This window comes from Mustela lutreola, chromosome 11, assembly GCF_030435805.1.
Source record: "Mustela lutreola isolate mMusLut2 chromosome 11, mMusLut2.pri, whole genome shotgun sequence".
In the NCBI taxonomy this organism is placed as follows: domain Eukaryota; kingdom Metazoa; phylum Chordata; class Mammalia; order Carnivora; family Mustelidae; genus Mustela; species Mustela lutreola.
In genome coordinates, this window is record NC_081300.1 from 68842521 (window position 1) to 68857915 (window position 15395).

The window sequence follows — 15395 nt, forward strand, 5'->3', positions numbered from 1 at the left end:
CCAGGAGAGAAGTTTGGATGGGACCCATGACCCCTCTCAAGTCTTGGGGACAAGTCCTAGGTACCAAGGCTACCTGATCCCTGCCACCTGCTACCTGAACAGCTCCTGGTTAGTTGTCTCTGGACACTTTCCCAGGGCCTGGGAGCAACAAAGACCTAAAGGGACAAAACCCCTCAGGCTCTCAGCTTTTTCTCACCTTGTACCCCATCTGTTTTCCTTCAACCTCTCCCATTCCAGGAAATTGCCCCACCCTTTGTCCATCCAAGTTTAGGCCAGAACTGTAATTACTCTTTTGTGTTTTCTCAAGACTAGATATAATTTGCACACAAAAAAGGTCAAAGTCTTAAGTGTTCAGCTCCACAAATTTGTACATATGTACACATTCAGGTAATAACCACACAGATGTGTGTGTGCAATACAGTGGCTTTTGACCTCATGGAATCCAAATTGAGACATACGTTAAGTGTAAAATACGCACCAGATTTTAAAGACTTAGTATGAGGAAAAGAATGTGAAATAGGTCATTGATAATTTTAGAATATTGACTACATTTTGAAATAATATTTTATGCATGGATTACATAAAGATGGATCATGAGGGGCACCTGGGTGGGTTAAGCCTCTGCCTTCAGTTCAGGTCCTGATCCCAGGGTCCTGGGATTGAGCCCCACATCGGGCTCTCTGCTCAGCGGGGAACCTGCTTTCCCCCTCTCTCTCTGCCTGCCTCTCTGCCTACTTGTGATTTCCATCTGTCAAATAAATAAATAAACTCTTTAAAAAAATGGATCATGAAAATGAATTTCCCTTGTTTCTTCTACTTTTTAAACTGTGACTAGAAAATTCCAAATTATGTTTGTGGCTCACGTTAAGAGTTCTGTTGTCCAGCACTAGTGGACAGAGCGTAATTTATTTACCTGTGAGAAAGAGGTGGACCCGAAGTTCATATTGCCTAACTGGCAGAGTGGGATGGAAAATCAGGTTAGTTTGAACCCTGAAACTGTGGGTGGGTTGAATGAACTGAATGGACTGAAAGGACCTCTTCTAGGACTGAAGTTGACCTCTTCTAGGTTCCTAACTTCTTTGAGACCTAAATCAATCTTCTCTGGGGGCCTAAAGTACACTTGTCGTGTGGGGGCATCAAGAAAGAGGGCTTCCTGGAGTGGGTAATTAAACTGACTCATGAAGGATGAGTAGGAATAAGCCAAGTAAGAGAGTGTTTTAGGCAAAGGGAATGGCATATACAAAAGTCTTAAGAGGATCCAGTTATTAAAGAAATAAAAATAGCTCTGTATCACTAGAGTGGAGAAGTGGGAATCTGGTAGGCTTAAATCATGCATGGTATGACAGGCTTCACAACCTGAAGCCCAGGGTGGGTCAGGGAACAGACGTGGTGAGGGCTGTTTTAGAAAGATCAGGCCTGCTGCAATTTGGAGAATCTCTATTCCAAGAGAGAAAACTGAGAGCCAGAGAGGCGAAGGGCTTATCACGGTTCGACAGTGAGTTAGAGGGTAGAGACCAGAGAAGAAGGACCAGGAAGGTGCAAAAAGGGACCAGAAACTTGCAAAGACAGCCTACCTTGTTCGGGCTCTCTATGAGGTGCTGGCCTTGAGTGCCCACTAGATGGTAGCAGAGGCTGCCCCAAACATTGTGGGCTCCGGAAGCGCCTACTCTGCTGAACCCGCAAGCCTTCCTGTTCCCATCTCCCTAGTCTGGGCGTGAGGGGGCTCCTCCCTGGGCCCTCTTGTCCAGACCCAAGAGCAGCAGGAAGAGCCCTGGGTGTCAAGAGGCCCAAAGTCTCGTTCTAGCTCTAACTCCTATTTGTCATTGACTTTGGGCAAATTGACAGATAAAACTGTGCTTGAGGGGCACCTGGGTGGCTGAGTCGGTTAAGTGTCTGCCTTCAGCCTTCAGCTCAGGTTATGATTCCAGGATCCTGGAATCAAGCCCCATGTCGAGCTCTCTGCTCAGGGAGGAGCCTGCTTCACCCTTTCCCTCTCCCTCTACCTGCCATTCTTCCTGGTTCTGTGTGCTCTCTCTCTCCGTCAAGTAAATAAATAAAATCTTTAAAACACAAAACAAGGGATGCCTGGGTGGCTCAGTTGGTTAAGCAGCTGCCTTCGGCTCAGGTCATGATCCCAGCGTCCTGGGATTGAGTCCCACATCGGGCTCTTTGCTAGGCGGGGAGCCTGCTTCTCCCTCTGCCTCTGCCTGCCATTCGTCTGCCTGTGCTCGCTCTCCCCCCCCCCTCTGATAAATAAATAAAATTAAAAAAAAAAACACAAAACAAAACAAAAACTATGCTTGAGAACTTGAGTGCTTGGCTGTAGAAGTGGGATATTTATTATTTAGTCTACCAGGGCTTGAGTTCTGCAGTCAGATCCCCCTCTGGTCTCCTGATCCTTCTTTTATGCTCTCTACCACCCTCTCAGTTCTGTTGAGTGAGTTAGAATCCCAAGGTCCCCAAGGTCCTCAAGGGCCAGTCCAACCCAAAGAGCGAAGGGGGGCGGGTATTGTGAGCTATGGTCTCTGAGTTAGAGCCAACAAACAGCCCAGGTTTCATCCTCAGGCAAAGAGCCCTACGTAGATTGAAAAGGTGGATAAGCAGCGGAGCTTTGGGCAAGTCCTATCTCCTCCTTGTGCCTCCACTGTGAAGGGGAATGAAGAGTTGCTGCCCTGCTTATCCTCATCTCACTGCTATGTAGGGTCATCAGATGCAGCAAATAAAAAACACAAGATACCCACTTAAATTAGAATTTCAGGTAACCAAAAAATAATTGCAATGTTGGGAACATAAACTTTTTTTTTTAAGATTTTATTTATTTATTTATTTGACAGAGATCACAAGTAGGCAGAGAGGCAGGCAAAGAGGTGGGGGAAGCAGGCTCCCTGCTGAGTGGAGAGCCCCATGTGGGGCTTGATCCCAGGACCCCGAAACCATGACCCGAGCTGAAGGCAGAGGCTTTAAACCCACTGACCCACCCAGGCGCCCCTGGGAACATACACTTAAACTAAAAATTATTCACTGACTTCTGAAATTCAAACGTAACTGGGCATCTCTGTATTTTATCTGACAACCTTACCACTTGGGCTTGGTGAAAATATAAATGTCAAGTGACACCTGAATAGGAGGGTTGTGATTCTTGTCCTCAGTGGCATTCTGTCCCATACCCCGAGGCCCCCTGTGGTCACCACATTGAGTTAGACAGAGCTCTCAGGGCCCATTCTGCTCCCTGTTTCCCAACAGTTCTGGAGGTGGGATCTCATGCCATATGAACTCACATGGGCTATTCATGACCTGATGTCAGTGAGCTCCTTTCACTCCTTTCACTCCTGGGAAGTGAAAGAAAGAAAGAAAGGGGGGGAGAGAGAGAGAGAGAGAGAGAGAAAAGAAGAAGAAGAAGAAGAAGAAGAAGAAGAAGAAGAAGAAGAAGAAGAAGAAGAAGAAGAAGAAGAAGAAAGGAAGGAAAGAAGAAAGAAAAGAAAAGAAAAGAAAAGGGAAGAAAAGAAAAAGGTAGGCATGAGCATACCAACCGATAGATAATATTATGGGATCCAGCCAAGATAAAAGACTTCCCCTAAGCTGATTAGGGAGGGGAAGTGGAATCAGAGGTTGAACTCAGGGTGTGGGTAAGATCTACTGAACCTCCTGGGACCCAACTGACAGGCTGGAGTCAGTTGGAACAATGGAAGGAGCCCACATTCTGCAGCCTGGAAACTGGGCATTAAATTAGTCGCCCTGTGATCCTGCCTGGCTCCTGCCTTCAAATCCCTGTCTACTTACCCAAGGCTGTATGTCAGCCACGGAGGTACCTTATATACAATCACATCAGTCCTCATGGTATAGGCACTATTCTCATCCCCATTTTACAAATGAGGCACAAAGAGGCAAAAGGACTTGCCTAAGATCACACAGAAAGTAAGGGAGAAGCTAGGACTCAAATCTGGATCTTTCCTGGACTTATTCTATTCCATTACACTGCTTTTTCCCATCCCAGGCATTGGATACACCTGCAGTTTCTAGGTGGATAAATCAATCTACAAACAATGACAGTTTTATTTTTTCCATTTCAAACTTAACAATTAATATTTCTTTTTTTTTTTAATTGCTGAGAGAGACAGAGCACAAATAGGGGAGAGAGACAGGAGTAGAGGGAGAAGCAGACTCCCTGCTGAGTAGGGAGCCCAATTCAGGGCTTGATCCCATGACCCTGAGATCATGACCTGAGCCAAAGGCAGATGCTTAACCTACTAATCCATCCAGGTGTCCCTGTATTTCTTTTTCTTATGTTATTGCATTGGCTGGGACTTCCAGTAATATTAATAGTGGGTACCCAAGACATATACCTGAATCCTTCTGTGTTACTTATGTCTTGCTGTGTAATAAATATCTCAAAACATAATATCTCAAAACAACAAACATTTACCATCACACAGTTTCTGAAAATTAGGGATTAAAGAGTAGCTTCGTTGAGTGGCTCTGGTTCAGGTTCTCACAAGGTTACAGTAAAGATATCTGCCAGATTTCTTCAAAGAAAATATGCAAATGGCCAGTAAGGATGAAAAGATAATCAACATCATTAGCTGAAAAATGTAAGCAAAGCCCATAATGAGATGCCACTTTACACCCACTAAGGATGCCTATAAGATAGACAACAACAAATGTTGGCAAGGATGTGGAGAAATCAGAATTCTCAAACACTGCTGGTGAGAATGTAAAATGGTGTAGCCACTTTGGAAACAGCCTGGCAGTGCTTCAAGTGGTTAAAGATAGAGTTGCCACATAATCTAACAATTCTACTTCTAGGTATGTGCCCAAGAGAAATTAAAACATATGTTAACACAAAAATTTTTACATGAATGTTTGTGGAAACGTTATCCATAGTAACCAAAAAGTGGAAACAATCCAAGGCCCATCAGCTAATGAATACATAAACAAAATGGAACTTTCGTATACAATGGAATATTATCCAGTCATAAAAAGGAATGAAGTACTAATACATGCTAACAGAAATGAACCTTGAAAACATCATGCTATGTGGAAGAAGCTAGTCACAAAAGACCATCTATTGTATGATTCCATTTATATGAGATGTACAGAATAGGCAACTCTATAGAGACATGAAATAGATTAGTGGCTAATTAGAGGAAGGGAGGAAGGCAGAATGATTGTTACTTGTTACAGGATTTCTTTTTGAAATGATGAAAATGTTCTGTACTTAAAACCATTAAGTTGGATACATTCAGTGAGGGAATTGTATGGTATGTGAACGATATCTCAATAAAGCTATTACCAAAGGCAGAGGGCAGGGGAGGTCAGGTGGTGCTGTATTCATCTGAAGGCTTGACTGGGCCTTAAGGATCTGCTTCCTCGTATGGCTGTTGAATGAGCCCTTAGTTCCTCACCATGTGGGCCTTTTTGTAGGCTTGCTTGGGTGTCTTTGAGTGTCTTCATGACGTGTCATCTGGCTCCCCCAGAGCGATTGATACAAGAGGGAGAGCAAGAAGGAAGGAACAATGCCTTTTATCACTGAGTCTCAGAAGTTGCGTCATGTCCACCACATTTTATATATTAGAAACAAGTGACTAAGTACATCTCACACTGAAGGGGAGAGGAAGTAGCCTCCACCACTCGAAAGGAGGAATATCAGAGAATTCGTGCACGTCTTTAAAACACCACAGCTTCTAATATTGTTCAGTTAGTGGAATAGTTTCCAGGGTCCCTCTGACTCCCCATCTCTCTCTGTCTCTCTTCTACGCATAGTTTAATAAGCTGTTGAATTGAATCTAATGTGTTTCTTCCTATCTACTGAGATGTCTAGTTTTTTTAAAAAGACTTTGTTTATTTGGGAGAGAGTGCACATGTGGGGGAAGGAGCAGAGGGAGAGGGAGAAACAGATTCCCCACTGAGCAGAGAGCCCCATGCAGGGCTCAATTCCAAGACCCTGCATGGTTGGTTAACCAAGTTGGTTAACCAAGTCAGATGGCTAACCAACTGGGCCACCAATGGCCTCTGAGATGTCTAATTTGAAACACTGTTGTTTCTCAGTATTTATTCCCTGAGACCTGGAACTGGGCTTCATTTATGCCACAAATACTTGGGTTTGAATCCCTACCTGGAAATCTTTTTTTTTTTTTTTTTAATTTTTAAAAAAGATTTTATTTATTTATTTGACAGACTGAGATCACAAATAGGCAGAGAAGCAGGCAGAGAGAGAGGAGGAAGCAGGTTCCCTGCTGAGCAGAGAGCCCCAGGCAGGGCTGGATTCCAGGACTCTGGGCAGAAGGCAGAGGTTTTAACCCACTGACCCAGCCAGGCACCCCTCTTACCTGGAAATCTTATGAGGGATAGTTCTGTACTCAGATTCCTACTCCTCAGCCCTGGAATCTCTGGAAGAAGACTGCCAACTGCGCTTCCTCCCAGCTTTCAGACTCCAACTGCCCGTTGAGTTTCTTCTTCTGATCTGCGGCGGGGGCTGCCCCAGCCAAATGGGTGGATAAATTCCCAGATGTGGCAGGACCAGCTGCAGCAACTTCAGCATCTGTAGCAACATCGGGGTAAATGTCACTGCCCTCCTGGGCAGCCCCCAACTAATGGCAGGGCACAGCCAGGGCACTCGGGCCTGCCTGTGTCTGCCCAGCTGGGGCTCTTCCATGGGCAATCTTTGGCCTAGAGCTCCCTGTTGGCTGGCTGAGATCTGCTCAGACTGGCCCCGAGGTGTGATGGTCTTACCCAGCTCTCCTTCCCTTCTACTCTCTCCTCATAGATGTCAGACTTGCAACAGTTTGAAGGCTTTCCCTGTCCAATCCTGTGTCTTCCCTATCCCCTCTATCTTCCACAGGCATTTCCTCCACCACATCTCTTGCACTTCTAACTCCATTTTGGTGGTGGCTTCCTAGAGGACCCCACTGACAGTAAGGCTCCCCTGGGCCACCAGACTCTGCCCCGGCAGAAAATGTGTTCCTTTCCATCTCCTGACTTGAACATGCTCTGTTCCTCCTCCCCTCCTCTCTCTGTTCACGGCTTCTGCCTCTGCCTGGCAGTAGTAGACACTCAACTGTTTTCAAATGAACGCAGAATGTTCTGGAGCTAGGCACTGCCCGCACCATTCTCCCAGCACAGAGAGCTGTGGAGAGACCTCCAGATGGGGGAGGGAATACAAGCTCCAAGGACTCCAGGCAGTGGGGAGGAAGTGCCTGAGATGGGGAGAGGGTAGGGGAGTCAAGAGTCTCCCAGGGTCACAGGAGGTCCTCCTCACAGGCCAAGAAAAATCTGACCTATCTTCTCCCCTGGTCTACTGTGTGGCTCTTGCCAAGTTCCTTCTTTTGTGAAGCCTCACTCCATCCATCTCAACAAAGGGCTGAGAAAGCCCTGCCCTGCCAGTCTCCCGAGGGAGGGGCAGGCATTGTGAGCATTAGATGAGGTCATGGCCTGGGAAGGGCAGGATGCACTGGGTCCTGGGTCTGGGGTCAGGGTGTAGGGGGGGAAAACAGAGAAGGAAGAGAGAAGAATGAAGAGAGAGAAACAGACACGCACACACACACACAAACGAGGAAACCATGAGACATAACAAGGGAAGGAATGAGAAAGAGAAGAGGAAGGGAGGAGAGAAACCAGAAGACATTAAGAAACAAAAAGAGAGGAAAACAATGAGAGGGAAAACATTAAAAGAGAAACGGGAAAAAAAGGGAAAGAGTTTGGGGAGAGGGCAGGGATACTCAGAGCCAGAGAGTGGAGAAATGAGAGAAGAGAGGGTGGGATGGAGACAGGCAGAGACAGTAACTCAGAGGGAGGGGACAGCAAAACCTGGCACAGACAGACAGAGGTGAGCAAGAGAAAAGGAAAGGAAAGAGAAAATGAGATAGAAAGGGAGGAATGGAGGAGAGAGAGGGAGAGAGAAAGAAACGAGGAGAATCAGAGCCAGAGAGGGCAAGAGACCAAGAGACCGAAGGATGAGAGAGAAGCCCGGGGAGACAGAGCGGTGAGGACTGATGGACAGAGACAGGGATAAATGATCGGATCCCATGGACCCCAGCCTCTCACCTTCCCTGGCACCCACTGTGCACCCTGCCCAACCCCAGACATGTGGGAATCCAGAGGAAAACTTCATTTCCTCTTCTGTCTGCAGGGTGGGGCCCATCCTATCCTGTCCTGCTGGTTTGACTTCTGGGATCCTTTGTGCCAAGGCCTCTGAGGGGCACTCCAGTGGGAGGCAGGGCTCCGAAGTCTATCCTGTACATTGACTGACGTGGCCACCAGGTGGAATCTGAAGAGGAAAAACCCAGTGACACCTTCCCTCGAGGCCTAGGCAGGCTTCAGCCTGCCTTCCTTTGGGGCCTAGAAAGGAAGAGACCTCAAAGGTCACTTCCATTGTTTTTTTCACTGTACAGAGGAGGAAACCAAGGCTCAGAGAGGGGCAGGGACTAGCATGAAGTCATACAACCAGGTCATGGCCTAGCAGGGACTAGCTCTTGTGGATGCTGTGGTCTGAAAATCTGGGGACTTGCTTTCTCCTGGCTAAACTGTTTCCTGCCCAGGGATGTCCTGAGGTTTTAGCAACAGTGTCTTGGGTGCCAGTCACTGTGCAGAGAGCCTTCCCCAACATCCCGTGAACCGACCACTGTGATTATTCCCATCACACAGATGAGGAGACTGAGGCTCAAAGAAGTTAAGACTTCAAAGCCTGAGGTCCCACAGTGCCGGGACTCAAGTTACATATGTCTGACCTTGAAAGGTGAGTTCCTGCCACCGGACCTCCCAGCCTTCCTGGGTGATGGACTCTGTAGTACAGAAAAGAGGGCAGAGGTGAGTGGCCATTCCTACAACTGGGTAAAGTTACCAGAACATGGTTTCCAAACAATGGAATTCTTTCCAGAGAGACAGTGGTGTCCCTACCTTTGGGAACCCCAGGTCTCCCTACCCTTCCTGCCTCTACTCTTTTTAGTCCACACTCCCTTCCCCTGCTTCTGGAGAGGATTTTGGCTGCTGGGCTATTCCCACCCTCTTTCCCTTTTCATTGTCCCCAGCCATGACCTTCTGAGAGGCAGGAGCTGGCTGGTTCTGAAGCACAGAGATGGGCCTGCACACCCAGCCACCCCTCCTTCCCCCTGCTATGTATAGTAAGCTTCCCTTCCCCAGCTCTACCCACGGCCCTGCCTCACCAGGCCTTGCCCTCCTAGGATGGAGACTGAGAGGGAGGTTGGGGAGCAGTAGGCTGATGGGCTGATGGACAGACAGACAGTCAGATCACTGTCTCTGCCAGCCCTGACCTCCCAGCAAAGCTTTCTGAGAGCCGTGCTTCCAGCCTTGAAGTCCTCCCTCACTGGAGCCTGTCACCTAAAGTTTCCTCCCCCTTGATGATCCTCAGTTTCTTCATAATAGCATATGAGCATCCCAGCTTTCCTGGATGGTTGGAAGCTGGGTGATACATTAGCTTTGGGACACAGAAACTCGTGCTGGCAGTAGCCCTTCCCTGACGGAGAGATCATTCTTGTCCTTTGGGAAACGCATGATGCTTGCTGTGTCCCACTGGTGGCTAAGTCCAAGGATGGAGCTGGCTGCAGACTCAGCCCTCTGCCCAGCCCTCCACTCCTCTGGGGACTCCAGTCCCTTCAAGTCCAGAGCATTAGCCCTGTCCTATTCTGTGCTCTCAAGGCCTTCTCTGGCTCTGTTTCCACCATATATCAGACTGGGAGGGTTGCTGCTTGGCCAGGCCTGTGTCTTGGAGTCCCAGGAAGTGGGGTGCCCTGGGGCGCTGTCCCCTGATTATGCCTAGAGGCTTTCTTAGAACCAGCTCTGGGCAGTGGTGTACCCCAGGTGGCCAGGGGATAGCCGCTTCCTTTCCCAGAAGCCTCAGAACCTCCCTGGGAGATGGGGTAGTGGCCACAGGGCCCCAGGCCTCCCTCACCCCCTTCACCTAGGTCTGGCAGAGGCCATGGCTGTCTGCCAACTTCATGGAGGTGGGTGTGGCAGCCACCACTGGGGAAAGGGTCTGGGGACGGAGTTCTGGGAGCTTCCTCTGAGCCCCTGAGCTCTCTTCCCTCTCCAGGAAGGTAGAGATCCCCTCCTGGCCCCCTGCCCCACAGCCCAAGGCTTTGGCTCCCACAGTCCCCATCCAGGCGGGGCTGGCAGCAGGTGACTGGATAAGAAAGGCGTGGTGAATGGGGGCGTGGGCCCTGGCAAGTGCACTCCTTGGCCAATCAGCAGCCTGCCCAGCCGGTGGATTCAGTTACAAGTCTGAGATCACCCCATACTCCAGCCTCCTTCCTACTCCTCCCAAAGCTCCATTCATTGGTCCCGCTGCACTGGGTCTGCAGGGCACTGCTTCCGCTCAATTGCTAAAGCTCCTGCCTCGTGGGCTGCGGGGGTAGGTGTCCTGGGGGCTTTGTCTGACTGGGCTGGCCTAGGACAGAATGGGGGTTCCGGTAGTGCTGTTAGGGATGCTGAGCTTCCTGGGAGTGGGAGGCCCCTCTGCCCTCCGCTGGGACAGCACCTCCTGCCACTTGGCCAGTCCCATCCCTGGCAGCCCCTTGGGGACCCTGAGCTTTCTGAGCAAGGGTGCCCAAGGACTGGCCCTGTTCCACACCCGCTGGGATAGGCATGGGAGGCTGCAAGCGTGTAGCTGGCAAGACGAGCCAGAGCTCACCGCAGCCTTCAGTGCCCTCTGTGCTGGTGAGATCACCCAGGGCTCCTTCATCCACACCCCTGGCCCCGAGCTGCAGAGAGCCCTGGCCACCCTTTGGAGTCAGTGGAGGGCCTGCAGAGGGCCTGAAGGGGCTAGGGAGAAGCGAGCGGCAGAGACCAGGGAAGACCAAGCAGGTGGAGCTCCTGGGAGCGTAAGACCTCAGCGGGTGAAGAGAGGCTGGACCATGCCTGGCACGCTGTGGTGTGGAGTAGGGGATTCTGCTGGAAACTCCTCTGAGCTGGGTGAGGCATGGGGATGTGGACTGTGTTGGGGGGCGGTGGGGGAGTGCTGGCTTTCTCCCTGGCCCGGACTCTCCCAGGCTGTGTGTCCTCGGGCGAGTGACTTAATCACTCGGTATTTCAACGTCCTTTTCTGTAAAATGGGGGTGACCTTAAGTCTCATCATGGGTTGCTTAATTTAGGTCATAGATGGAAACCTCCTCGTCAAACTCGGAGTCCTCATTAATCACCATGCCTGGGAGGGGTTGGACTGGGATGGGTCCGAGGTTGGCTGAGCCAAAATACATTACCCAAGAGGTGGTTTTATGAGGCAGGATACCCAGGGGAGTGGATGCGGAGACCCAAAGGCCTGGGTTAGCAAATGCAAGCTAAACAAGTCACTTCCCAACTCTGAGCCTGGGTTTCCTCCCCAGTACATGGAGGTGACATTTCCCTCACAGAACTGCTGGGAGCTTGGCTGTGGGAAGTGCCAGGCAATTGGGAAATGCTCAGTAAAAGGCACCATTGCTCAGACTGTAACAAACTTGGATGACTTTCCTGTACTCAGTACAGCTGTCTTTGTGCACGCACGTCGGGTTGGGGGAAGGCTTTGGCACCTGAGTTGGAGCAGATTGGCATCGTGGCAATCAATGCTTCATCATGCCAGTGAAAAAGGTTGCACCCTGCCTCTTTGCCATGACATTCTGTGCACATTCATAACTTTGGAGTTTCATTCGGGGCGTGAGCTTGGAAGCTCTGGAGGCAGACTTCACTTCCCTGGAGGAAGTCCCTTTCTCAGACAAAGCCTCCTGGGTGGGCTCCCTGGCATCTGGAGCTGCCCAATAAAGCCTGTGCCTGGTTGCTCTCTTTAAGCTTTGAAACCGAGAGTCCCACAGAGGGAGATTGACCTGAGGCCACTCAGGGCATCTGTGTCAGGGCTGGGGCAAGGACAAGGCCCCTGCTCCCTGTACCAGCGAGGCACAGCCAGCGTGGGGAGCCCCAGACCCTGCTCAGCTGATGCCCCCTCTGCTTCCTGCAGGGGTCTTCCAAGGCCCTGATCTCTGCTGCCGGGAGCATGACCGCTGCCCACAGAACATCTCGCCTTTCCAGTATAGCTACGGCATCCGAAACTACCGATTCCACACCATCTCCCATTGTGACTGTGATGCCAGGTTGGCGGTGGGTAGAGAGGGCTTGGGGCTCACGGGTGGGGGTAGTTCCTGGGTGCAGAGACTGCGATTCCAAAGAACCCTAAAGGATCAGCCAGCCAGACCCCACCTTGCAGGTGGGAAAGCTGAGGCCTAGGAGAAGAGACTCTTGGATCCCAAACCATTGGCATGGTGGTGACTGGGTGGTCTTGGAGGCGGAGCCGGGGGGGCCCTCTTTGGTCCAGGGACCTGAGTGCCAGCTCTTGGGCAGGTTCCAGCAATGCCTGCAGAACCAGCGCGACTCCATCTCGGACATCGTGGGCGTGGCCTTCTTCAATGTGCTGGAGATCCCCTGCTTTGTGCTTGAGGAACAGGAGGCGTGTGTGGCGTGGTACTGGTGGGGAGGGTATGTGGCTGCCTCCTTCGATCTCCTTCCCAGCCAGAGGGGGAGCCCAGGCTCCAAGCCCTAGGAGGGAGGCTTGTCTGTATGTCTGTCCTCCAGCAAATGATGCCTCATCCTCCCTTTGCTCTCCTCAGGGCAGGGCCCAGGATGAGGAACTTCCCTGGGTGCTCTACACAGGCCAGTGGGATAAGGGATGGGACTGGCAGAGCCTTGGTCTCCATGGAGATGAACCTGGGGCTTCTTGGTTGGGGGGTGGTGGGTGGGGGAGGAAGGGATTGTGAAGTACCAATTGCCACCAATTGCTACCTTCCAGGTGTAGAACATATGGCTCCATACCCCTTGCCCGCCTCCAGTCCAGGACCATCTACAATGCCTCCTGGAGCTCCCCCACCACCCCTGTGACTCCCAGCCTCCAAAGCCCAGCCCCCAGCAAGCCTCGACAGAAGCAGCATCCTCAGAAGCGGCCGCCACAGCGGAAAGGGTCTGAGCACACCCACAAAACTAACACCACAGCCCTCTGGGTCCCCAAGGCCTCTACCAAACCTGATATGTCCCCAACAGCCTGGCTGGAGGTCACCCATCCAGGCCTCCAGTGGCCACATAATGGCCTAAAACCCCGGGGTGAGCACAGAACCTAACTTTGGGGGTTCCTGATATGGGAAGGTGGCCCTGCCTCTGTGAGGGGTTGTGTTGCTTCCTTTCTTTTTCTAAACTCCTACTGGGATATCCCAACCTCCTATCAGGTCATGCTGCAGCTAGGATTTTTGTAAGCCCTAAACTTAACCATTTCACTCCTCACTGAGCCCCTACCATGGCTCCTCTTAACTCACGATGTGCCCACATACAGGGGTCCTTAGGCACTGGTCCTGCAGACTCTACTCCCCAGCTGAAACTCCAGTATTATAAGCCTCCTTTGGTTCCTCAAAAACAGCTTGCTCTCTCCCACCTCTGGGCCTTTGCACATGCAGTTCCTTCTGCCTGGAGCACTCTTCCTGAGTCTTCTTATCCTTGCTCAGCAGTCTCTTCCTCCAAAAAGCCTTTCCTGATCAACAATCTGGGTTCTATGGTAGCACTGCTCTGTGTGTGCGTGTGTGTGTGTGTGTGTGTGTGTGTGTGTGTGTACATGAGACAGGAAGGATATGAGACAGGAGGACCCTGTGTTTGTGTGGCTGAGCACGTGTGCCTCTGTTTCTCCTAAATGGCAGTGGGCATCAGTGGGGATTTGCTGGGGTACTGGGCTTCCCTCACCACCATGCCCCCCAAACCCAGATGCCCGCCGGGCCTGCCGCAGCTTCCGCCGCCTGGATCAATGCGAGCAGCAGATTGGACCTCAGGAGACCAAGTTCCAGCTGCTCAATAGCGCCCATGAGCCCCTCTTCCACTGCAATTGCACACGTCGGTGAGGCCTGCTCGGACCCTTGGGGGTGGGCAGCCTGCTGTGTCTGTGAGAAGGGGCTCCCGGGTGGCCAGACCCTGCCCCAGCTTAAGCCTACCTCTGCCCTCAGTCTGGCACGCTTCCTGAGGCTCCACAGCCCACCTGAGGGCACCAACGTGCTTTGGGAGCTGCTAGGCATGACCTGCTTCGAGCTTGCCCCTCCACTGGACTGTGCTGAGGGCAAAGGGTAAGTGGTGGCCAGGCCAGGAGGGAGGGGGCGTTTTCCGAAGGGGTGGTTTGCCCATCCTCCCTTTGTGTGCCAGGGCTGAGGGGATGGGGAAGCGGGTTAAGGCAGCTCTGAGTTCCATTGTCATCTTCCCCCTGCTCCCTGGTGACCTAGCAAGTTCAGTCACCTCTCCATGCCTCCATTTTCTTACTTGTAAAAAGCTTGTAGAAACCAGGGAAATGGTATGTGCAACCCACATAGCCCAAGGTCTGCCTGGCACATAGTAAAATGTTTGCTTAACTCTCACTCCTCACCTAAAATCTCATTTCAGCTCTGATTCCCAGAGCAAGCCCCTTGTTACCATCCCCATCCCCATTTCAGGGCTGAGGAAACTGAGGCCCAGATTGGCCCACGTCTCTGCAGCAAGCTGGTGGCCAAACTAGGGCCTCTGGGTGCCAACCCAGGTTTCTTCTGCCTTCCCCATTCGAGGTGTAACCCCTCCCTAGCCCCAGCCCTGCTTCGCGCCAGGTTCAGCCCCTGAGTCTGCAAAGTAGGGTGGGATCTTTGGCAGCTATGACCACCTGCCCCACTTTTCTTGGTCCACAGCTGTTCCAGAGACCCTAGGGCCATTAAGGTACCAGCCCGGCACTTGCGGCGACTTCAAAAGAGGCGACGCCAGCTCTGGGGTGTGGGCACAGGTGAGGGGCAGTTGCAGCCTTCGGATCACCCAAGAGCCCCCATGTCATTCTATGACCGCTGCCTGCGGCTGACCTTGCAGAGACCCAACAGGAGAGAGAAATCCTAGAACTGGTGATCTCAATTCCAGCTCTCCTGGGCTCCAGACGGGGCCCTGCCTCTAGCTCTGCTAGGCCCCAGGGGTTCTTGGCTTCCTCTCCATGTGTTAGACTGAAGCGTGGCTCGGGACCCCCGTGGACAGCCAGGAGGCAAGGGGAGGTGAGGCTGAAATACTGGACCACGTCTCCTGCTGTGTTGGGTGATTTAGAGCTGGTGACCCATCCCCTCTGTGCTTGGCTATGGTGTTCAGGAGGCACACTCTGATGCTCTGGGCTTGGACCTTGCCAGATGGGAATGAAGAAAGGGTAATTTATTACAGCAGCCTCCGGAGGTAGGAGGAAGAGTACTGTATCTCCTGGTTGCAAAATCAACACGTATCTCAAAAACTTGTCCAGAGGAGCCCCAGGAACCTAATTGCTGAGGCCTGAGGCAGCCGATGGGAAATGGGATGTCACAGAAGCGCCTGTGTCTGAATCCAGGGAAGGGGAGGGTGGCTGGGGGGGCACTGTCCAACCCTTTTCCCTGGGGGGTCCCTTCTCAACAGCTGCT

At 51.4% G+C, this 15395-nt stretch overlaps 1 protein-coding gene and 1 long non-coding RNA gene across 2 annotated transcripts; one reads left to right on the plus strand and one right to left on the minus strand.

Annotated features, from left to right (window-relative positions):
• Positions 1-2849: 2849 nt before the first annotated feature.
• Positions 2850-8780, minus strand: LOC131811473 (uncharacterized). The gene is made up of 3 exons (XR_009345953.1): positions 8724-8780; positions 6327-6538; positions 2850-3329 (listed from the first exon to the last, which is right to left on the minus strand). It is a non-coding gene; the product is annotated as an uncharacterized LOC131811473 (long non-coding RNA).
• Positions 8465-14858, plus strand: PLA2G3 (phospholipase A2 group III). The gene is made up of 7 exons (XM_059140075.1): positions 8465-10923; positions 11939-12071; positions 12319-12453; positions 12764-13071; positions 13720-13849; positions 13956-14072; positions 14658-14858. Exons 1-7 carry the CDS (start codon positions 10410-10412, stop codon positions 14854-14856), a joined length of 1536 nt encoding a protein of 511 aa, XP_058996058.1. The 5' UTR covers positions 8465-10409; the 3' UTR covers positions 14857-14858.
• Positions 14859-15395: the final 537 nt, after the last annotated feature.